The sequence below is a fragment of the Pristiophorus japonicus genome, chromosome 7 (genome assembly GCF_044704955.1).
Source record: "Pristiophorus japonicus isolate sPriJap1 chromosome 7, sPriJap1.hap1, whole genome shotgun sequence".
Taxonomy (NCBI): Eukaryota; Metazoa; Chordata; class Chondrichthyes; family Pristiophoridae; genus Pristiophorus; species Pristiophorus japonicus.
Genome location: NC_091983.1, coordinates 41,180,424 through 41,205,652, shown reverse-complemented (window position 1 = coordinate 41,205,652; position 25,229 = coordinate 41,180,424). Strand labels below are relative to the sequence as shown.

Here is a 25,229-nt window from a genome sequence, read left to right as displayed (position 1 = left end):
CTCTGGCCCACGCAGCGTCTGTAGTTGTTGAACCTGTGTCTGGCCATATGTAGGCTGCTCGCTGGCTTCAGGTGGTCTCTTACCAGTGTGCTCAATTCTTCAAACGACTTGCTTGCTGATTTCTCGGGTGCCAACAGATCCTTCATTAAAGCGTATGTTTTCGAGCCACAGCTGGTCAAGCGATGGGCTCTTCTCTTGTCTGCTTTATCGTCGCCTAACCAGTCTTTGGTTACAAAGCTTTGCTGGAGCCTTTCTATAAAGTCCTCCCAATTGTCACCCGCATTGTACTTTTCATCTGATCCGTTATTCGCCATTCTGTGGATTCTGTAATCCCGTAACTCGTCGCCACTGTAAAGTCCTGTCCCCTCAGTACAGATTCACACGAGGCATGTAGTGAAGTCAAGGTCACACAGCTCTGGAATGCTGCACTTGCCTGAGACCTCTGCTTATATACCTCTCTCTTGCAAGTGCATCCCTGGTGGTAAGGTATGCTGTTGGTTACAGGTCATATGCTATACATGACTGTAATAAGATGATAGGATACAGTTATATATAATAATGTAAGATACATGACAGAATGGATCGAATTGTATTGAGTGAAAATATTGTATTGTCTATTATTTATGTTCTGTGGGCCTCCCGATGCTGCAATTGGGAACAATTAAATTGTAAGGCAGGCTCGAGGGGCCAAATGGCCTACTCCTACTCCAGCTCCTATTTCTTATGTATGAAGTTGTGCATTGGAGGCTCAGTGATTCTCAGGCAGGTGCAGTTCTGTTTCTGACCTGCTCATGTTGAATGATTAACTGCATTGTTTTAGCCTTCCAAGTCATGCATTGGCCCATGTAATCTGTTCCTCTACAATACCACAATGTTGCTCTCGAACTATTTTGGGAGGGTGGGGGGGAGGTAGAGGAGAATGAAGTAAGGTTACTCAGCTATTATTTTCTCTCTTTTTTTTTGTCCTTCCTACAATCCACCTTGTTCTGTATACAACCCTAGGTAACCTGTATCGTACTGCCACCAGGGTGCATACCTGTTGGAGTCCCAAGGGATCCCAGCATCCCTTGGGAGCACTGTATATAAGCAGGCTTCCTATGCTGTACCAGACTCTGGGATTTTGAATAAAGGAGCTAAGGTCACACTTACTCATGTCTACAGTACTCAGTTACATTACTTTATTATGAACATAATACACCTAAGGTGGACACTGAATATTTAGGGAATGTTAAGGGAAGATGATGTGGACTGTCAGTGCATGGTTTTGCATCTGGCCATATGTAATGCAGGCTTTGTTTTAAAAAAAATTATAAAAACATTTTCCTCATTGTTTTATTTCTATTTTTCTTTAGTGCTGGAAAATGAACTTCCATACGTTGATGATGATGATGATGATCAAGAGGAGGGAAAAGTATTTGATTTTGACAGTGATGAGATACCAGAAGCTGATGGGGAGCCCATCTCTGAACCTGTGCCTGTGTTTATAAACGAGAGTGAACAACACACTACACAAAGCTTGACACAGAAAAATGGCACTTCGGATGCATCGCCTACGAACAATGGATATTACGAAATATCAGAAACAAAAACCTTGCCTCCACACAGAAATGACTTCGATCAAGACCCTGATGCAATGGCACAAGGTATGAGTAATACAAATAAATTAGACTCGTTGCAGATCCTAACAATGACTGACCTATTTCAAAATCTGCTACAGTGTTAGACCACATCTGTTAGACCACATCTGGTGTACTGCATGCTGTGTCTGGACACCGCACCTCAGGAAAGATATATTGACATTGGACGAGGAGCAGCGCAGATTCACCAGAATGATACTGGGGTTAAATTATGAGGACAGGTTGCATAGACTAGGCATCTTTCCCTTCAGTATAGAATATTAAGGGGTAATTTAATTGAGGTGTTTAATGATTAAAGGATTTGATAGGGTAGGTGGAGAGAAGCTATTGACTCTGCTGAGGGAGTCCAGAACAAGGGGGCAACATCTTTATAATTAGAGCTACGCCATTCAGGGGTGATGTCTGAAAGCACTTCACACACAAAGGTTGGTGGAAATCTGGAACTCTCTCCACTATAAAGCCTGTTGAGGCTTGGTCCATTGAAAATGTCAAAACTCAAATTGATAGATTTTTGTTAGAAAATTCGGCCTTTCGAGCCTGCACCACCATTCAATATGATCATGGCTGATCATTCAACCTCAGTACCCCACCCCAGACTTTTCTCCATACCCACTGATCCCTTTAGCTGTAAGGGCCACATCTAACTCCCTTTTGAATATGTCCAACAAACTGGACTCAATGACTTTCTATGGCAGAGAATTCCACAGGTTCACAACTCTCTGGGTGAAAAGGTTTCTCCTCATCTCGGTCCTAAATGGCTTACCCCCCTTATTCTTAGACTGTGTCCCCTGGTTCTAGACTTCCCCAACATCGGGAACATTTTTCCTGCATCTAACCTGTCCAGTCCTGTCAGAATTTTCTACGCTTCTAAGAGATCCCCTCTCATTCTTCTAAATTCCAGTGAATATAAGCCTAGCTGATCCAGTCTTTTCTCATACGTCAGTCCTGCCATCCCGGGAATCAGTCTGGTGAACCTTCGCTGCACTCCCTCAATAGCAAGCACGTCCTTCCGCAGATAAGGAGAGCAAAACTGCACACAATACTCAAGGTGTGGTCTCACCAAAGCCCTGTACAACTGCAGCAAGATCTCCCTGCTCCTATACTCAAATCCCCTTGCTATGAAGGCCAACATGCCATTTGCTTTATTTACTGCCTGCTGTACCTGCATGTCTACCTTCAATGACTGATGTACCATGACACCCAGGTCTCGTTGCAGCTCCCCTTTTACTAATCTGTTACCATTCAGATAATAGTCTGCCTTCCTGTTTTTGCCACCAAAGTGGATAACCTCACATTTATCCACATTATACTGCATCTGCCATGCATTTGCCCATTCACTTAACCTGTCCAAGTCCCCCTGCAGCCTCTTAGCATCCTCCTCGCAGCTTGCACTTGCCACCCAGTTTAGTGTCATCTGCAAACTTGGAGATATTACATTCAACTCCTTTGTCTAAGTCATTAATGTATATTGTAAATAGCTGGGGTCCCAGCACTGAGCCCTGCGGCACCCCACTAGTCACTGCCTGCCATTCTGAAAAGGACCCGCTTATTCCCACTCTTTGCTTCCTGTCTGCCAACCATTTCTCTATCCACGTCAATACATTACCCCCAATACCATGTGCTTTAATTTTGCACAATAATCTCTTGTGTGGGACCTTGATGAAATGACATCATTGGGCCTTCGCCTTTTGAAAGTCCAAATGCACCACATCTACTGGTTCTCCCTTATCCACTCTACTAGTTACATCCTCAAAAAACTCTAGAAGATTTGTCAAGCATGATTTCCCTTTCATAAATCCATGCTGACTTGGACCGATCCTGTCACTGCTTTCCAAATACGCTGCTATTGCATCTTTAATAATTGACTCCAGCATTTTCCCCACCACCGATGTCAGGCTAACCGGTCTATAATTCCCTGTTTTCTCTTTCCCTCATTTTTAAAAAAAGTGGGGTTACATTAGCTACCCTCCAATCCATAGGAACTGATCCAGAATTTATGGAATGTTGGAAAATGACCACCAATGCATCTACTATTTCTAGATCCACTTCCTTAAGTACTCTGGGATGCAAACTATCAGGCCCTGGGGATTTATCGGCCTTCAGTCCCTTTAATTTCCCTATCACAATTTCCTGACTAATAAGGATTTACCTCAGTTCCCCCTTCTCGCTAGAACCTCGGCCCCCTAGTATTTTCGGGAGGTTATTCGTGTCTTCCTTAGTGAAGACAGAACCAAAGTATTTGTTCAATTGGTTTGCCATTTCCTTGTTCCCATTATGAATTCACCTGATTTTGACTGCAAGGGACCTACATTAGTCTTCACTAGGTTAGATAAGGGTATTAAGGGATATGGAACCAAGGTGGGTAGAGGGAGTTGAGATACTGATCAGCCATAATCTAATTGATTAGTGAGATGGGCTGAATGACCTCCTCCTGTTCCTATGTTCCGAAAAAATGACATCACTGGACCTTCGCCATGACTGTGCTAATGAGACCAAAAGGGCTGCCGCATCATTTTTGTTGGCACATTGGGTGTTCCAATGAAGGGGTGCCTGAAGAAACCTGGTGAAAGGACTTGCTGGTGTATACTATGGAACCTGAAGATTTTTATGGGCTACAAGCTTTGCGTACAGCTTCGTGTCTCTACTCCCCACCTGGATGTTCTTTGGGACTTTCTAGCAGCAATCAGAAAGTCCCAATGGCAGCAGCTGGCAGCATCTCTCAGGCCTGCAGCAATTATTTTATTTTATGCCCTGCTTTCTGGTGCTAGACCCAGCCAGGGGAATTGGCCTGTGCAGCTAGGCCATCCAAATGGTCCAGAATAGGAAATTTGTGGAAATCCTTTCTGCTGTTGGAATACTCTCCTGTTTAATTGATGAAAAAGATGATGTCTTCTAACCTCCGGAGGCATGTTTTGATGGTTGCCCATGGGGAAGTGCGATTTGCATGGTACCTCACCCATTTGAGGGGACAAGACTGGTTCTCAGTGGCATTTAAGCACCCAATTGGAAATCTCAAACCAATATTGCTGGGGGCACTTCCCTTATCTTATGAGTGGCATGGTTTGTTGATTAATTTTGATAACGTGAGGTAACCAAACCCCTGTGTAACATTGTATGAGAATAGGCAGAATAATGCTGTTGTTAACTGTATCTAATTTGTTCACTCCAAGTTAGTATTTCCTGCAAAAAAAGGTATGGTTTCTCCCTCTGCAGTAATGCTTCTCAAGTTCACCAATGTTAAAGTGTCAGGTTCTTGCCAAGAAGGTAAAGTAAACATAAATTATATTCCATGAGATATCACTACCTGTAGTTCTAATTATGTTGTTAGCAAGTCTGGTTAATGACTGGGAATACGCAATAAATGGTCGGACACTGAGAAGTGTAGAGGAACAGACGACCTTGGAGTGCATGTCCACAGATCCCTGAAGGTAGCAGGACAGGTAGATAAGGTGGTTAAGAAGGCATACGGATACCTGCCTTTATTAGCCGATGCATAGAATATAAGAGCAGGGGGGTTATGCTTGAACTGTATAAAACAGTAGGTAGGCCACAGCTTGTGTACTGCATGCAGTTCTGGTCACCACATTACAGGAAAGATGTGATTGCACTAGAGAGGGTACAGAGGAAATTTACAAGGATGTTGCCTGGCCTGGAGAATTTTAGCTATGAGGAAAGATTGGATAGGCTGGGGTGGTTTTCTTTGGAACAGAGGAGGCTGAGAGGAGACCTTAACGAGGTGTACAAAATTATGAGGGGCCTGGATAGAGTGGATAGGAAGGACCTCTTTCCCTTAGCAGAGTAGTCAATGACCAGGGGGCATCGATTTAAAATAAATGGTAGGAGATTTAGAGGAGATTTGAGGGGAAATATTTTCACCCAGAGGGTGGTAGTGGTCTGGAACTCACTGCCTGAAAGGGTGGTAGAGGCAGAAACCCGCATATCATTTAAAAAGTACTGGATGTACACTTGAAGTGCCATAACCTACAAGGCTACGAATCAAGAGCGAGAAAGTGGGATTAGGCTAGCTAACTCTTTGTCAGCCAGCACAGACATGATGGGCTGAATGGCCTCCTTCTGTGCTATAAATTTCTATGGTTCAATGATTAAATAAGATGATGTCTTCCTACAACTGAGTAGTAAATTGTGCAATTACAATATGAACAGTTAAGATTCTACTTTACTGCAAATGTTCAAAGATTTTATGGATCACCAAAAAGATAGGAGGAAACAAAAGATTGGATATCATTCTCAATTGTCACTTGGCAAACTTTCCAATCTCAGTTGTTGACTGTCTTGCTCTATGGTTCTCCACAACCGACAAAGACAATTCTCCACAAGAAGGAATGGAAAAGCTGGTCGGTCTCTTTGGCTGTCTGTAGATACCATTGGCAGATGTCCTGGCAACAGAGCTGAGATCCTCTCCCCAGCAGAGATGGTGTGGAGGGGCAGGAATTCCACCTGCCCTTGAAACACGCTCACAACACCAACCTAGGAAATTTGGGTAGGGTTCACCACCGATGTATGGCGGGTTGGCGGTGGAATTCCCACCGCCAAGGTAGAGCCCGCCATTGCCTGGCTACAAAATCCCAGCGGTGCTGCAGCGGGACAGTAGCTTCAGCACCAGAAGATGCGGCGGCGGTTCAGTTAAAGGGCAGAGCACTCCAAGGATCAGTAGGTCTATGCAGCAAAGTAATTGGGGGCTGGAATGGGGAAGAGGAGGTCACTACAAGGCCTCCTCCTCCCTCTATGGGAACATCTCGGGGCTATTACTTCTGTTTCTGAGAACCTACCACCACCTTCCCCTGACGGCTGTAAAACCATCGAACAGTCGGGAAATCCGACATGGCCCCGGCCCCCGTGCTCTCCCGCACTGGGCGGGGAGGGAGTGGCCAGCGATGGTTATGGTGGGGAAGGGAAATGCAAGTTAGGCTGGTGGGCCTCACCGGCATCACCGCGCATATATATTTCTTCGTTCTGCACCACTGTCCCACCTGATTTGGGGTGTGATGGTGGAGGAGAATCCAGCCCCAGGTTTCAAATGCTGGCAAGTGCATGTGGATAGTGAAGATTGTAGGTTTTAATATTTTCTTTAAGTTAGAAAATATTTACTTGCAAAAAAAATGTGATTGTCTTTTGCAGAAAATGACACTGCTGCCAGTCCATCAACACAACCCACAACGGATGCACCACTTGCAAAAGTGAATCCATATTCAGTTGTAGATATCACACCACTCCAGGAAGTCGATCAAGTCGAGTTATCCGGAGCCGAACAGAGCCAACAGGACAGTAAGGCAACCGGTCATACGCTACCTACTGGATATTGTGTGCCAGTTTCCTGTGGATATGCTGTACCATCCAATGTACCATTGCTGATTCCTACATACTCAGCACCTGTTCCTTTAATAAGAAATTTTTCTGTGGATGAGGAAGGTGAGGAGTCTACAACGTAAAGATGGAAATTGGCAATAAGATTTGTTAACTAATTTATTATTTTCCTACATATGTTTTGATTTATAAGGATATTAAGGCTATTTATGCTCAACTAGTCGGTCCAATTTTTTTTTCCCCACCTCAACCCACCCACTCGCCATATCCCTTAATCTCTCCTCTCTTCAGATAGATGTGTAGTTGCCTTCTGAACCCATATATGCCATATATAAAATATATAAAATATATAAAAATAAACTAGGGTAGGTGGGAATGTTTGCAAACCAATATCAAGGGTTTCGGATGAAATGAGATTGAGAGAGTAAAGTTGAAGAGGTCTATAACAGTCACCTGAACAACAAGAGGAGATGTTAACCTTCAGAGCAGCTCCCATGTAATTGTTCTGTGGCTTTTTACCACCTTATTTCTATATGATCCATCAAACGTATTTTCAGATCTCGATATAAATTCTACAGGATTTGTATGGGAAAAAGAGGGAGAGAGAAAGGAAGTGAGAAAATGCACTCTATTTATTGGAAAAGGTGCCAACTTGCTAAAAGTGGAAGTCTTATTTATCCTGAGCCCAGTTAATTTGACGATCAAATATATTCTTTAGTATTTGACATCCTGGATTTAAAGGCACTAAGTTGAAGATAAGTATTTAATAATGTTATTATTTCCTGTATGTTCACAGTACCATTTAAAAGTGAAGACCTTCATGCTAGTCTAACTCAGTCAAACAGTCAGCAGGTTGGGTAAGTTTGTGCCCAGTTTATATTAACGATTGAATATTTTAGAATTGTTGAATTTTCACAAGGACAGATTTTCTTTGGTTAAACTCCTCCTTTTCCCACTGCCGTTTTCCAGAATTGTTCATGCTATGTTCCTTATGCTATTCTGCCAACTTGCAGGTGTGTGGCCCTATAATGCTACAAAGTCTAACTGCTAATCAAACACTGGCTTGCTTTCTTTCAAAGGTTAATGACTATTCAGGCTGGAGATTGGGACCATTGCTTTGTTTGTGGAAAGGTCAATCCCAGTGTGGTGTATTCCTGCACAGATTTGTTTATATGTTCAAAATTGTGTCATCCTTGTTTTCAAATTCCTCCATGGTCTCATCCCACCCCATCTCTGTAACCTCCTCTGGTCTTACAACCCTCGAGATATCTGCGTTCCACCAATTCTGGCCTCTTGTGCATTGCTCCACAGTTGGCAGCCATGCCTTCTGTTGTCCAACCCTATATTCTGGAAGTACCTCACTAAACCTCTCCGCCTCACTACCTACCTCTCTTTCCTCCTTGAAGATGCTTCTTAAAACCTACCTCTTTGACCAAGTTTTTGGTTATCTGCCCTAATATTTCCTTATGTGGCTCGGTCAAATTTTATTTGATAAAGCTCCTGTGAGGCACCTTGGAATGTTTTACTATGTTAAAGGTGCTGTATAAATACAAGCTGGTGTTATAGGTTCCAAAAGATTTCTTGGTTTCTTTTTCCCCAAGCATGATGCACAGATTTGCATGAGGCAGGGTGTGATGTCTGAAGTGTGATGCACAAGAGGCGCATGCATGCATAAAGATTTTTTGAATAGTATATAGATACATACATAGTTATACATAGTTATAGACTATAAGTTGTTCTCTCGTGACATTGCTCTGTCCAAAAATGTTGGGGATGAATTTCCTCGGGCATAAATGGGGTACCTCCCGAAGTTATGGCGGTAAAGCAGGAGAAACCCTGAGGAAATTCATCTCCATTGTCTCTTGTAACTGTTACCCGCTTCCTTCCCACTGTCTCATTCTCTGTCCCTATCTCTGTTTTTTATGTCCTACTCTTTTTTTCTCATTAATGATTTCCTTCTCTCTGACTCTAACACAAATGTGTCAGAATGTTTCTTTACTGATGTGCTGATTTTTTAATCTCTCGAGTGGCTGGACGGGTTCCTGGCCGCACCAGTCATGTTCTCCATTAAAATTGCCTCCAAATTCTGTGTTGCTACATATTCTATGAATCAAATAATGTTACAAGTGGAAGACTAGAAATTAGATGCGTTGTTTCCACTCTGCTTTTGGAACTTCTTAGAGGTTGGAAATAGTTATGTGAAGTAACATAACATAACATAACATAACATAACATGACAACAAAATGATCAGACATGTTAGACAATTGTACTTTATTGGTTTAATGTTAACTAGTTTTGCATGCTGTCTTTACAATATAAACCAAATCACTTTGCAAATAGTTCTGTGAAAGTCTGGCATTTTATTGCTGGCGTTGCAAAGATCCTGTAGCATTTGGATGTTCTCCAGTTACCAGGAGGTAGAAACATCGAAACATAGAAACATAGAAAATAGGTGCAGGAGCAGGCCATTCAGCCCTTCTAGCCTGCACCGCCATTCAATGAGTTCATGGCTGAACATGAAACTTCAGTACCCCCTTCCTGCTTTCTCGCCATACTCCTTGATCCCACGAGTAGTAATGACTTCATCTAACTCCCTTTTGAATATATTTAGTGAATTGGCCTCAACTACTTTCTGTGGTAGAGAATTCCACAGGTTCACCACTCTCTGGGTGAAGAAGTTTCTCCTTATCTCGGTCCTAAATGGCTTACCCCTTATCCTTAGACTGTGACCCCTGGTTCTGGACTTCCCCAACATTGGGAACATTCTTCCTGCATCCAACCTGTCCAAACCCGTCAGAATTTTAAACGTTTCTATGAGGTCCCCTCTCACTCTTCTGAACTCCAGTGAATACAAGCCCAGTTGATCCAGTCTTTCTTGATAGGTCAGTCCCACCATCCCGGGAATCAGTCTGGTGAATCTTCGCTGCACTCCCTCAATAGCAAGAATGTCCTTCCTCAAGTTAGGAGACCAAAACTGTACACAATACTCCAGGTGTGGCCTCACCAAGGCCCTGTACAACTGTAGCAACACCTCCCTGCCCCTGTACTCAAATCACCTCGCTATGAAGGCCAACATGCCATTTGCTTTCTTAACCGACTGCTGTACCTGCATGCCAACCTTCAATGACTGATGTACCATGACACCCAGGTCTCGTTGCACCTTCCCTTTTCCTAATCTGTCACCATTCAGATAATAGTCTGTCTCTCTGTTTTTACCACCAAAGTGGATAACCTCACATTTATCCACATTATACTTCATCTGCCACGCATTTGCCCACTCACCTAACCTATCCAAGTCACTCTGCAGCCTCATAGCATCCTCCTCGCAGCTCACACTGCCACCCAACTTAGTGTCATCCGCAAATTTGGAGATACTACATTTAATCCCCTCGTCTAAATCATTAATGTACAATGTAAACAGCTGGGGCCCCAGCACAGAACCCTGCGGTACCCCACTAGTCACTGCCTGCCATTCTGAAAAGTACCCATTTACTCCTACTCTTTGCTTCCTGTCTGACAACCAGTTCTCAATCCACGTCAGCACACTACCCCCAATCCCATGTGCTTTAACTTTGCACATTAATCTCCTATGTGGGACCTTGTCGAAAGCCTTCTGAAAGTCCAAATGTACCACATCAACTGGTACTCCTTTGTCCACTTTATTGGAAACATCCTCAAAAAATTCCAGAAGATTTGTCAAGCATGATCTCCCTTTCACAAATCCATGCTGACTTGGACCTATCATGTCACCATTTTCCAAATGCGCTGCTATGACATCCTTAATAATTGATTCCATCATTTTACCCACTACTGAGGTCAGGCTGACCGGTCTATAATTCCCTGCTTTCTCTCTCCCTCCTTTTTTAAAAAATGGGGTTACATTGGCTACCCTCCACTCGATCGGAACTGATCCAGAGTCAATGGAATGTTGGAAAATGACTGTCAATGCATCCGCTATTTCCAAGGCCACCTCCTTAAGTACTCTGGGATGCAGTCCATCAGGCCCTGGGGATTTATCGGCCTTCAATCCCATCAATTTCCCCAACACAATTTCCCGACTAATAAAGATTTTCCTCAGTTCCTCCTCCTTACTAGACCCTCTGACCCCTTTTATATCCGGAAGGTTGTTTGTGTCCTCCTTAGTGAATACTGAACCACAGTACTTGTTCAATTGGTCTGCCATTTCTTTGTTCCCCGTTATGACTTCCCCTGATTCTGACTGCAGGGGACCTACGTTTGTCTTTACTAACCTTTTTCTCTTTACATACCTATAGAAACTTTTGCAATCTGCCTTAATGTTCCCTGCAAGCTTCTTCTCGTACTCCATTTTTCCTGCCCTAATCAAACCCTTTGTCCTCCTCTGCTGAGTTCTAAATTTCTCCCAGTCCCCAGGTTCGCTGCTATTTCTGGCCAATTTGTATGCCATTTCCTTGGCTTTAATACTATCCCTGATTTCCCTTGATAGCCACGGTTGAGCCACCTTCCCTTTTTATTTTTACGCCAGACAGGAATGTACAATTGTTGTAATTCATCCATGCGGTCTCTAAATGTCTGCCATTGCCCATCCACAGTCAACCCCTTAAGTATCATTAGCCAATCTATCTTGGCCAATTCATGCCTCATACCTTCAAAGTTACCCTTCTTTAAGTTCTGGACCATGGTCTCTGAATTAACTGTTTCATTCTCCATCCTAATGCAGAATTCCACCATATTATGGTCACTCTTCCCCAAGGGGCCTCGCACAATGAGATTGCTAATTAATCCTCTCTCATTACACAACACCCAGTCTAAGATGGCCTCCCCCCTAGTTGGTTCCTCGACATATTGGTCTAGAAAACCATCCCTTATGCACTCCAGGAAATCCTCCTCCACCATATTGCTTCCAGTTTGGCTAGCCCAATCTATGTGCATATTAAAGTCGCCCATTATAACTGCTGCACCTTTATTGCATGCACTCCTAATTTCCTGTTTGATGCCCTCCCCAACATCACTACTACTATTTGGAGGTCTCTACACAACTCCCACTAACGATTTTTGCTCTTTAGTGTTCTGCAGCTCTACCCATATAGATTCCACATCATCCAAGCTAATGTCTTTCCTAACTATTGCATTAATCTCCTCTTTAACCAGCAATGCTACCCCACCTCCTTTTCCTTTTATTCTATCCTTCCTGAATGTTGAATACCCCTGGATGTTGAGTTCCCAGCCCTGATCATCCTGGAGCCACGTCTCCGTAATCCCAATCACATCATATTTGTTAACATCTATTTGCACAGTTAATTCATCCACCTTATTGCGGATACTCCTTACATTAAGACACAAAGCCTTCAGGCTTGCTTTTGTAACACCCTTTGTCCTTTTAGAATTTTGCTGTACAGTGGCCCTTTTTGTTCTTTGCCTTGGGTTTCTCTGCCCTCCATTTTTCCTCATCTCCTTTCTGTCTTTTGCTTTTGCCTCATTTTTGTCTCCCTCTGTCTCCCTGCATAGGTTCCCATCCCCCTGCAATATTAGTTTAACTCCTCCCCAACAGCACTAGCAAGTACTAGTAGAAGATGTGGCTGCAATGGCTACCGTTTTTGTTTGAGTTTGTAGCAATATATTCACTAAAAATGCACTGTATGTTACAGGTTCTTTTATTTCATTTTATTATAGTGAAGATTATCTTGCTTTGGAAACGGGAGATGCCTTTACCAAATGGGCTTCAGACCCAGCAAATACGGCATGGCTAGAGGGTATGTATCAATAACATAAAGAATGCATTACTAATTAAAACACCATAAATCTTAAACTTCCAATATGCCCCTTTGTATAAGTGCATTTCCCACTTTGGACGGTGAATTGTAGGTAAAGTTTATAATATGCTCGCTCTCTCCAATGCACTTCTGACTTTGGAACTGTTAGGATAAAGCATTTGGCCATGTGCCGTTATGAGCGATGGTGCAGCACAGAAGTTTATGATAGTTGAGTATGCTGGGCATGAATTAAAATCAAGTGAATTTAATGTGCTAATTAGTGAGGTTCCAAAAAAAAGGATGTGGAGAGCATTCAACGAATGAAGAATAGCCAGCAGCTTTTCATGCATTGAAGAGAGGTGTCAATCCAAGGAATAATTAGAGTAAGCATTGATCAAACTCAGACTTGAAGCTATATCTCCAGCAAAAACATGGATATCTCCTTTGTCATCTGGGAAGTGGGGATGAATGATTCCTCCAACAGCCTAACCTTTTCTACAATCCACAGAAAATTGCCACTGCCTCAGAAGTAGCAACAGTTGAAGACAGTGATGTTGACAGTTACATATGTACACTGAGAGCAAGGTTGAGGATACAGACTGTTCTTTTGTTGCCGCTTGGATCTTGGCCTTCCTTATACTATTTGTAGTTATTTTAAAATTTATTTTTCTCTACTTGTCTCTCTCTTCCTGAAAATGTGGCCTTTTTAATGTTTGTTTATCATTAGAACTTTCTTTTGGGTTTTATTTTGGGTTTTTCTTGTATTGAATCATATAGCACAGAAGCAGACCATTTGGCCCATCATGCCTGTGCTGGCTCTTTGGAAGAACGATCCAATTCATCCCACTCCCCTGCTATTGTCCACCAGCTTTTTATGTCTATATCCAATTCCATTTTGAAAGTTGAATCTGCTTCCGCCACCCTTTCAGGCTATGTGTTCCCGATCATAACTTTTTGGGTACCTATAAGGCTGATATCTCTCTCAGCAATGTTTTAAAATATTCCATTTATCTTCTGTATTGTAATAATTATTACTCCATCCTGTAGCCCAGTCCAGCTTTCCTAGGTTTTCAGGTCTTCATAATAACATTGTTACCCCTTCATCAGTTTAAGTATAATGAGACAGTAAACACCATTCTTCACCCACATATCACCACCTCTCATACTTGCTACTGAACACTACATACTAGGGCCCGAATTTTGCAGTACAGATAACGGTGAGACTGTCGGCGCTCACCGTTATTATGGAGTAAATCGGACAGCAACTTGCCGCGACCGTACATCCGATGTTAAATATGGAAATCAGAATGTTGCTGTCCGAGTTGCTCTGCTCCTCCACAAACTTTGCTATAACAGTATCTCGCTGAAAGACTCAGCATCGAAACTCATGGAAAGCTCTGAAGTTCCAGTATATGTACATTTTTAATGGCATGATAAGTCTTCATTACTGTCAAACAACCTCTCTGGCACTGAAAATTAACTTTTATATGTGGAGTCTCATTTCTTCAGATTTTAATTATTGTTGAATATTTTTATTTAAATTACATTTCTTTTTACTTTTTCTTTCTGTCTCTCTTATCTCTCTCTCTCTTATCTCTCTCTCTCTCTCTCTCTCTCTCTCTCTCTCTTTCTTTCTTTTACTCTCCTCTTTCCATCTCTGTATTTGGCTTTCTGTACATGATTTGGCATTGAATTAAATACTCCAACTTACACTTCCTGATTCAGACTGTATGCCTCAGTAAGAATTCTTTAATCTGATTGATTAAGGAGACACACCATTGCTTGTCTTGTTCACACAGTCCCAGATCCTCTCTATCACCGCAGGTTCCAGTGCAAAAGCCCAGAAAGTCTGTGGCAAGGTTAAGTGTAATGAACGGCAAGCACCGTTTGTTCGCCGCTGACTGTAAAATCCGGGCCAATAATAATTCCACTCTGGTAGCATCAATAATCTGCTCGAGATGGTCTATAATCACAATCTCCACGGTACCCTGTAGAGCCAGCCCAGGATGCTTTTTCACATTGACGTCACAGGATCTCCATATTGGTCAGAAAATTAACACAGCGTCAATCAAGATTCTCCTGAAGCTAATATTTTCTTCTGTAAAGTAGAAAAATGTTTGGAATATGAAGTACTGCCCAAATTCATAAGTGCTAGAAATTCACATGTGTTGTTACAACTCGTAGTTTGTGTGGTTTTACACTGTTACAGGAGCAGGAAATGGAGTAACCTGACAAACAAGGCTACATTATCCCAACAGCTGATGGATATAGGCTTTTAGAATGCTGAAGTTATATTTGATAAGTAGGGCCAAAGTTTGTTGAAAATTTCCACTTTTCTGGCTTTCCCAGACATCTTCATCGTTTAATTATCCCAGTGTAGATCAGATGTGATCGTGTATACTGGCATATAATTGTACAAGATAATCTGTAATGTGGTACTTGTAGCTACAGAATTGGACAGTGCTAATACTTGGAAAAATTGAACTTATAAAATTTAGAGAGTTTTGTCTTGGAAAAGGAATAAGATAATCTTACAAAGCGAGTTTGTGAAGGAATCACGAGGTGCAGCAATTAAAACTTCATTGGTCAGATTGGTATGTGTTTGTTTATCATGGTGTATATAGTCTGAAACAGGACTCGAGGAGAATGTGGAAGCCATGAATTACAATTTATTCAAAGACTGTTTGACTCTGAACTAAGCAGAAGCACCTTGCTTCCTCATTTTATGCTGAAGCAAACATTCATATAATAGCACCAACTTGGAACATTTGTATTAATTAAATGAATGACTGAGTGGTTGTTTCATTTGGGCAACAGTAATGTACAAATATTGCACAGGGGAGTTTTAAAACCATATACAAACTACCTGAATAATTGTTGTCTTTCCTCACAGGTCAGGATGAAGTGATTTATGATGATGTGCCAAGAGAAAATTCAGATGCATCAGTAACCGGTAAGTGCTAGTTAATGTGGGTTTATTATCGTCTGCAATGAACAGTCTGTCCTTGAATGTTATGACCCACAATTAACCTTTTTGGATCTGCAATGCATTCCTCAACAAAATTAAAATAAAGTTATCGGAGAGTGTTGTCTCACTGTAGCACCGAGTGTTGAGATGGCAAAAAGCACCCCATTGTTACATTTATTAATGTAGCAGTTTGCATGATAATGGCCCGCAATTTGCGGCCAGTGGTGGAAGCAAAGGTGTTCACCGCTAGCCCCGAAGTAAGCTTCGCACAAAGATCTCGTGGTCTCTGTGGCGAGAAGTTCAGCTTTTTAGACGCGTAATTGAAATCAACGCAAGTTAATGGGATTGCCAGCAAAGAGCTGCCGTGACGTCAACAAGCTGTCTAAGCAGCCAATCAAAACAGAGAGCTCTCCCAGACAGCGAAGTGAATAAGCTCCTTTGATTCTAACTTAAAAAAAAATGTTAGAGAGCGTAAAACAAAGATTGGGGCTCTCGCATGAGGAAAAGGCAAACCTGAAGTAAAGATAAACCATAGTTTTGTAAAGTTTCTTAAAATAAATTAATTTTTATTAAAATGGATAAATTTGGCACTCCATAATAAAATTAGTTTCTGAGGGCCATAGCCTTTGTTTAGCAGTCAATATGTTGTTAAAACCCAGTTACACCTAATCCAAAAGGATCTAACTTTTAATGAGGAACTTAACAGCGGTGTTACTGAGGGACAACTGATGATTCTGTCAGTTTCCCTGATTTGACCGATTGCACTGATTGCAGGCTCTGTGAGGAGAAGGGTCACAGCACAGCCTGTGGAGGAGCAGTGAATGACAGACCGCAACTTCAGGATTTCCGCGTTAGGCTGCGCACGCGCTAAATCCTGAAGTTGCGGTCAGTTTCAAAAGGTTAAAAACAGCGACCGGTGCCAGCAAGATCCGGCCAATGTATATTTTGAAAGTAAACTTAATCTTCAACCATCAATGTACTATCTTAATTACATACATATGTAATTTTGTCTGAAGTGTAAATATGTAAATATAGAAAGGACCTCAATTCTGAGGTTATGTGTAAATGCACCAATGCCATTTTGTTGGGGTCTTCCATTGTTGTCAAAATGAGCGTTCATTTTAATAGACTTGTTGCACAATTGGACGATAGGTTTGATGTAACCGTACCTTGTTGCCAGATCCAGAGGAACTAATTTATGATGATGTGGAACGTGGGGACGAGGCTGCGACTAGTTCTTTGGATTATGGCTGGAGCTCCAGTGAGTTTGAGAGCTACGAAGAACAAAGTGATGGAGAGTCCAAAAGTGAAAATGGAATTCCCAACTCCTTCCTCCAAGGCAAATCTCACAAGAATAAGATACATGTATGTACTATTCATTTTCCCGTCTTTGTTTATAAAACGCACTATGACCATCAGTATGACCTCAAAGGGCAAAGAAGCACTAGGGAAAGTACTTGTTGAAGAATGTTCCCATTTTATATAGAAGAAAAGAGTAGCTACAGAGAAGCATTACTATTTCTTGGCCTCGGGTCGAAAATCCTTCTCTTTTGGTCACAGTGACTGACTGGGAACATGCACGTGCATCTCAGAGCTTCAAAGGAAACAGTAGGGGAAATAGTGAGCTCAGATCAGCTCAAACTGCTCGAGTCATGGAACCCTGGAATCCATGCTACTGGCTAGGACCTCTCCATCCCTAGACAATAAAAACAACAACTTGTATTTATATAGCACCTTTAATGTAGTAAAATGTCCCAAGGTGCTTCACAGAAGTGTTATAAGACAAAAATTTGAAACCGAGCCATATAAGAAGAAATTACAGCAGATGACCATAAGCTTGGTCAAAGAAGTAGGTTTTAAGGAGCATCTTAAAGGAGGAAAGAGAGGTAGGGAGGGAGTTCCAGAACTTAGGGCTCAGGCAGCTGAAGGCATGGCCACCAATGGTTGAGTGATTATAATCAGGGATGCTCAAGAGGGCAGAATTTGAGAAGCGCAGACATCTCGGGTGGGGGGCTTGGGGGGGGGGGGCGGTTGGTTTGTGGGGCTGGAAGAGATTACAGAGATGGGGAGGGGCAAAGCCATGGAGGGATTTGAAAATAAGTATGAGAATTTTGAAATTGAGGCGTTGCTTAACCGGGAGCCAAAGTAGGTCAGCGAGCACAGGGGTGATGGGTGAATGGGACTAGGTGTGAGTTAGGAGACAGGCAGCCGAGTTTTGGGTGACTTCAAGTTTACGGAGGGTAGAATGTGGGAGGCCAGCCAGGAGTGCATAGAATAGTCAAGTCTAGAGGTAACAAAGGTATGGATGAGGGTTTCAGCAGTAGATGAGCTGGAACAAGGGCAGAGACAGGCAATGTTACGGAGGTGGAAATAGACGGTTTTAGTTATGCCATGGATATGTGGTCGGAAGCTCATTTCAGGGTCAAATAAAACACCAATGTTGCGAACAGTGTGGTTTAGCCTCAGACAGATGCTAGGAAGAGGGATGGAGTCAGTGGCTAGGGAACGGAGTTTGTGATGGGGACCAAAGACAATGGCTTCGGTCTTCCCAATATTTAATTGGATAAAATTTCTGCTCATCAAGCAGTTTGTCAATTTCGGGACCGGGGAGGGGTCGAGAGAAGTGATAGTGAGATAGAGCTGGGTGTCGTCGGCGTACATGTGGAAACTGACGCTGTGTTTTCGGATGATGTTGCCAAGTGGAGTTTGCTGGGATTCAGGAGGTTTTGAATTTGATGAGATCACCAATTTCATATCGCATATCTTCAAAAGAAAGAAACTCAATTAATGATATTCTCTTGCTTAACATCATTGTTTCTATTCCTTATACATATGATTGCAAAGTGATGGCCAGAAGTAAAAATGATTCTCTTCCCCATGTAAAGTACTGTCTAAGAAGGAAATCACGCAGCAACACTGAAAAGTTGCTGAGCATTGAATTCTAAATCTCAGCAGTGTTACTTAACCATGTTGTTCCCCACAAGAAGGGAGGAATTTGCAGGCAGGATTGTTATTGAGCCATCTTTGTATACCTCTTAGCGGCTGGACGAAACCGCATTGGTATACCTCTGGAAGCAGCTTGCTTTGCCAATTCCTCAGACATAGGAGGTATGTAGTTGGAAAGGAGGAAAATAGTAGTAATCTATTCTGGAAAGAGTGTTGTTTCCTGCACTCGAAGTGCAGTTAGGCAATTCAGATCCATTACATATGCCGTCCACTTATTTACTGACTGCACAGTTACCTAAGAACTCACGCTAAGAATGGAAGCAAGTCTTCCTCGATTCCGAGGGACTGCCTATGATACTGAATTTATAAAATCTGCCCCCTGCTGGTCATCTCTGTAAGCTACAGCAAAGATGTTCAGCTGATGTTGGCTGTTGCTCCATCAGCTAGTGCCTGCGAAATAGTAGTACATAAATTAAAGTTGTGGTGTAAGGGAGCCATTCAACACGTGTAGCTCTACCTTCTGCAGAACAGGGAGTTGATCCAACTCTTCTGTTGAACACTGGTGCTATACCAGAACGAAATTGGTGATTCCTAATGTAAAAACATTATTGTTAAGTGTAGCTTGTTTAGTTTTTAATTATATTCTTTATTTCTCCTACTCTAGTTTTATGCAAAAGATCTCTGAATTGCCATTTAATCTATCTTTATTTTTCCAATGGGAATATTGTTAGCCTGTACAGCTTTTCTCCAAAGACGTGATAGCGTTGTTGCCTCTTTGAATTGTTTCCATTGGCTTATATATCCTTTTGCAAATACAATGACTGGAAATAAAAGAAAAAGAAAGACTGAGATTTATTTAGTGCCTTTCACGACCACCGAACGTCTCAAAGCGCTTTACAGCCAATGAAGTACTTTTAGAATGTAGTCACTGTTGTAATGTGGGAAACGTGGCAGCCAATTTGCGCACAGCAAGCTCCCACAAACAACAATGTGATAGTGACCAGATAATCTGTTGCTGTAATGTTAGCTGAGGGATAAATATTGACCAGGACAATGGGGAAGAACTCCCTTGCTCTTTTTCGAAATAGTGCCATGTGATCTTTTACATCCACCTGAGAGGGCAGACGGGGGCCTTGGTTTAATGTCTCATCCACTGGTATTCACCGTGTATTCTTGCAAATGACTTGTGAAATTTCAATATCCTGGAACCTGTATATTTTGGATGTATTCAAATACCTTACAACATCATACTTAGCTTCACAGTTGCTGTTTTGCTCTGCAACGTCACTTCCAATGTTGGCCAACTGTTGTACCAAGATCATGATCCTAACTTTTATTTGATGATGCACAAGCTATAGATCCGCACTTGTTGCACTGAACACTAATCTAGATAATGTCAGTAATTCCGCACCAGTGAATTACCTAGCTGGCACTGAATCAGGAGCCAGACGAAAGCTGATTTAGGCTGTTGTTATTGATTGCTGACCTGCTACTGAATTCTGCTGAGCAGCTGTTTACCAGCTTTTTGAGCTGACCTGCTGGATTTTCAGCTAGCTGTGTGAGAAGATCAGGTTTCCTATTTTCTCTGTGGGAAGAATCATTGTTCCTTCTGCCCATCCAAACCCTCCCATAGGAATTTTTCCTTTAAGGTATTTTCAACTCATTACAATATTTTTAGATTTATAACGTTAGAATTGCCATAACAGTGATCTGTTAAACGAGATTGTCTCCATATTACTGTGCTTTGTGGTATTACTGGAGTTTTGTTTTCTAGATTATTTAATAAGTAAAACTTGCATTTATATAGTGCATTTCATGACCTTAGGATGTCCCAATGCAATACTTTGAAGTGTAGTTACTGTTGTAATGTAGGAAACATGGCAGTCAATTTGCGCTCAGCAAACTCCCACAAATAGCTATGTGATGATGACCAGATAATCTGTTTTAGTGATGTTGGCTGAGGGGTAAATATTGCCACGACACCAAGGAGAATTCCCCTGCTCTTCAAAATAGTGCCATAGGATCTTTTAGGGCCATCTGAGAGGGCAGACAGGGCCTTTATTTAAAGTATCATCTGAAAGACAGTACCTCTGACAGCGCAGCACTCCTTCAACACTGCACTGGAGTGTCAGCCTAGATTTTGTGCTCAAGTCTTTGGAGTAGGATTTGAACCCACAACCTTCTGACTCGGAGGCAAGAGTGCTACCAACTGAGTCGCATTGATACATAAGTAATACAAATTATTTTCTTGAAATACAATATTAGACTTTTAAATAACAGGACATTACCCGTAAGTTACCATGCCGCATGTGGCTGAATAAGCTTCTTTGATTTAGCTTTCGCAGGACCTAAGTCGTTTGAAAGAGCACTATGAGAAGAAGATGAAAGAACTGGCAAATGCAGTTGGAAGTGTGGAACTTCAGCAACTGAAGCAGAAACAAGAGCGGAAGGTACTTTCTCCGATAGGAAGAGAGTGTTGGAATTGAGCAAACGTTTATAATACTGTTACCCCCCCCCCACCCCCCCAAGGTATGGGGAATTCGGCCAGATTCACCTTTTTATGAATAAAACCACAAGTGTTTTTCCAAACTAGATTAGGCTTTTACAAAATTGGCAATTGATAGTTTATGAAAAGACTTGAGTTGCATTTTTTTCAGCATTCCTTATCTGCTGGTGATTTGAACTATTGCCCAAATGTCACTATGCCCCCTCGAACTGGAAAATTGGTTCTTCGAGCTGGAAGGAATCCTACTCCTCTGATATTGCTCAGTGGATTCCACAAATTCCTTCTCATTGTGTAGGTAAATACTGGAGGATTATTATGTTGTTTCTTGCATAATTGGACAGAAACTGGGAGAAAAGCACTTGTGTCAGCTTAACTGCATGTTTATTTTTGTGAATTCCATTTTAGTCTGGTTGAAAAGCTGTCCATGATGTAATATGTTTTCCTTGTAAGGAAAACCAGCTGTGTAAATATGTGTGCAAAGATCTAGTTGATGCCCTTCTGAGTTATAAATTACATTTTGTTTAAACTGATGATTCTAGATGAAATGTAATTAAGTATTACCAATCAAATTGTCCTGGCCTTTAACCAGAAACTCAGGTATTTGTGTGCAAATTGGTTTGACAGATTGATGCTGACCATTGTTGCTTTCAGATGTATAGAAAATATATAATAACTGAGGGAAGTCTTTTGCAGTCTTGAAAATGATATTAAACTAGGACTAATAGAAATTAAAAGAACTGACAATGCTGGAAATCTGAAACAAAAAATGGAAAGTGCGGGAATTGCATATCCGATCCTTCAGCATCTGTGAAGAGAAAAGAGAGGTTAACATTCTGAGTGTAATCCTTCCTCAGTACTGAATACTGAAAGATGAGCATGTTGCTACATTGGGTGGAAGACAAAAAAGGAAGGGGGAAGATACCAAAAATCATCAAAAGGAAGAAAATATGTTGAGTGACCTACAGTATTAAGCAATGATAACCATTGTAATGGATTTAGTCTGCGGGATTAATTCCTTGCAAGGAAATGTTAGAGAAGTGGCTCCAGAAATTCAAATGGCAGACTGGTTTTCATTGATGATATAGGCTTACGGTGTCCTAAAGTTATATACATCTGGTTAAAAGTTGAAGCAATAATTAAAGTTAATCAAAGATTGTAAAAATTGATTTTCTTAATTGAAAAGTTAAATTACATCGGATATATGACACAGAAACAGGCCATTCGGCCTAACCAGTCCATGCTGGCATTTGTGCTCCACTCGAGCCTCCTCTTGTCTTTCCTCGTCTAAATCTATCAGCATAACCTTCTATTCCCATCTCCCTCATACGCTTATCTAGCCTCCCCTTAAATCCATCTATACTATTCACTTCAACCACTCCATGTGGTAGCTAATTCCAGATTCTCACCACTCTCTTGGTAAAGAAGTATCTTCTGAATTCCCTATTGGGTTTCTTAGTGACTATCTTAGACTGATGGCCTCTAGCTATGTCCTTCCCACAGTGGAAACACTCTGTTCAACATTTACAGCAAAGTGGAAATATATGCCACCTATTAGTGCAAATATTCATGCCCTGATGTTGAGATTGTGAGAGTGAAAATTGGGCCTGGTGGTCAACGTGTCTAATTTGCAGCTCTCCTAATTTTCCAGACATTAATTTTAGTCGCTGGATCTTCGTGAGCACAGCAAATTTGATGCAGTGATCCCTGTGCCCGCTTCTCCAATCTGGGTTCCCATCGAGAGGCAGTCCATGATGAATCTGGAGTCTCAGTGATATCCAATTTCTTAGAACACTGAGAAAATATGTGCCCATCATTTCCTGTCCCTTCTGAGTGATGGTTCGATCCAGAGTAAATCTGTTCAGTCCCATCTTTTGCTTTCTATTCAAAATGTTTGAAGTTTGCTATAAGTAGTATTTTAGTCAGTACCTCTGTCATGGGTCCAAATCTTTGTGTGGACATAATAACCCAGAATTTGCTGGAGCAGGGCATCTCTCAGCATATGCCATTAGTTAGACGCTTTCTTGCACCCTTCAGCTTGAAATGTTTTTGTTCTGTAAGGTGTTGGAAGTGTGAGCTGATAACGGCGTGATGAGGGCAACGGGGCCCTTAGTGAATGGTGGGACCAACGGTCTATCTCCTTAACCAATGAGATTAAAAGATTTAGAAAGAACCAGAGGATTAAAAGATTTAGAAAGAACCAGAGGAATGATGGAGAAGGAGTCTTTTTAAAAAAAAAAACATTTGTTCGAAATGCGGGCATCGCTGGCAAGGCCAGCATTTATTGCACATCCCTAATTGACCTTGAGAAGGTGGTGGTGAGCCGCCGCCTTGAACCACAGAGGGCAGTTAAGAGTCAACCGCACTGCTATGGGTCACAGAAAGGCCAGATCGGGTAAGGACTGCAGATTTCTTTCCCGAAAGGACATGAGTGAACCAGATTGGTTTTTACAACAATCTGGTAGTTTCATGGTCACCGCTGATATTAGCTTTTTATTCCAGATTTATTTAATTAGCTAAATTTAAATTCCCCAGCTGCAGTTGTGGGATTTGAACTCGTGCCTCTGGATCCGTAGTCCATCCTAAGGGTGAATTAGAGTCAAATAACAGAGTTCCGAGAAATTTCTGTTGCCATTTCTGTGTATTGCTGGTATTGATCTCTGTCCTTGTGAAGTGATTCTGACACACAATACACTGTAGCCTTGATTTCTGTGTATTTTTGTGAAATGGTTACTCTTTAAGCAAAACCTTGCTTGAAGCTTCTCAAAGGATACAAATTTACAACCACACTCATTACATGCATGTTGTATACCTGCTCTCCAGATAATACTCCTGTGAAGCGCCTTGGGACGTTTCACTATGCTAAAGGCGCTATATGAATACAAGTTGTTGTTTTATTTTCAATTTGAGGGAAATGTCATCTATAATTTAAAAGGAGATTGACTGAATGTGAAGACATTTCTTGTGCTGAAACTAAAGAATAGTTGAGCAGCAAACTAGGGAATGAGTAAAAGAGAAATGTACAAATTAATTTACCAGGAACTGCAATGATGTGAGGAAGGACCTCGAAATAGTTAGTGGGTCCTAAGTAATAGGATAAACTGGATGGATTGAAATAATACTTTCTTGTTTAATGTATGATGTCTCCAAAACTTTAATACTCCTTTTAAATTCACAATTTTTCCTAATGCTCTAGGCCCTGGAGCAGTTGCCTTCTCACTCTTGTTCCTGGCTTTCAGAACCTCAAGGCCTACTTTAAGGTTAGGGTTGCATCAATAAAAAAAGAGCTATTCTTGGATCCTTTGTTACTGCAGATTCTCGCAACAGAACCTAGTTCAGTTTCCGTTTGGGAAACAGAACAAAAGGATAAAACAGGGTGAGCTCCTCATATCAGTTGCTATATTTCCCAAGGCCAGCAGCAAGACTGTTGAGACCAAAGTCAAATCAATTCAGGATTGGTTATTGTGCACAGGGGAGGTTGATTACTAGGAATTGTGAAGACTCATTGTGCATCAATCTCCTTATAAATCGACACTGTATGCTCTCTGTGACTTAAATGTTCTTTCTGTATTGGAGTGCCCAGATTTGCACACGGTACTCTTAACTGTGCCTTAAACATTGCCTCATACAAATCTATCATTACCTCTTTGGCTTGTACTCTATGGGCTCAAGTTTCGGCTGCCTGCTAGAACGGCGCACATCGGAGAGGCCCACCTAATTTATAGAACAAAAATTGCGCTGAATACTTACCTCACGATTCTCCGATAGCTGTAGGCCCATTTCCACCTCGGCGCTGTGCAGCAGGAGCTGCTGGGGGCGGAGCTACAGCCCTGCACCAAAAACCGTGTCGGCAGCTGTGCGTGTGCGCAGTAGCTCCCAGCATCCTGTCTCTGGGGCGACGACCCTATCCCAGGCCGAAGGGACGTCGCCCCAATCCCCGGCCGAGAGGCCTGCACATCTTACCTCGGTGGCGGGGCCGCCCACCCGGCCTCTCGCTGGGGGCAGCCTCGCCCGAAGTCTCTCGAAGTCCTCGTTGGAGCTGGCAGCGGCAGCCCGCCATCGTCGTCGTCTTCTCTGTCTGCCCCCCCACCCCCATCATCTTCTCCCCCCCCATCAT

General features: G+C 42.1%; 1 protein-coding gene across 2 annotated transcripts in view; it reads left to right on the top strand.

Annotated features, from left to right (window-relative positions):
• arhgef10 (Rho guanine nucleotide exchange factor (GEF) 10) overlaps positions 1 to 25,229 on the top strand; it is a 423,195-nt gene that overhangs the window by 143,465 nt on the left and 254,501 nt on the right. For both annotated transcript variants that reach the window (XM_070884917.1, XM_070884916.1), the window contains exons 3-9: positions 1,353 to 1,643; positions 6,777 to 7,067; positions 7,759 to 7,819; positions 12,616 to 12,695; positions 15,589 to 15,648; positions 16,844 to 17,028; positions 20,946 to 21,059. In XM_070884917.1, the coding sequence (XP_070741018.1) occupies positions 1,353 to 1,643; positions 6,777 to 7,067; positions 7,759 to 7,819; positions 12,616 to 12,695; positions 15,589 to 15,648; positions 16,844 to 17,028; positions 20,946 to 21,059 (1,082 nt within the window). The remainder of the gene's footprint in view (positions 1 to 1,352; positions 1,644 to 6,776; positions 7,068 to 7,758; positions 7,820 to 12,615; positions 12,696 to 15,588; positions 15,649 to 16,843; positions 17,029 to 20,945; positions 21,060 to 25,229) is intronic.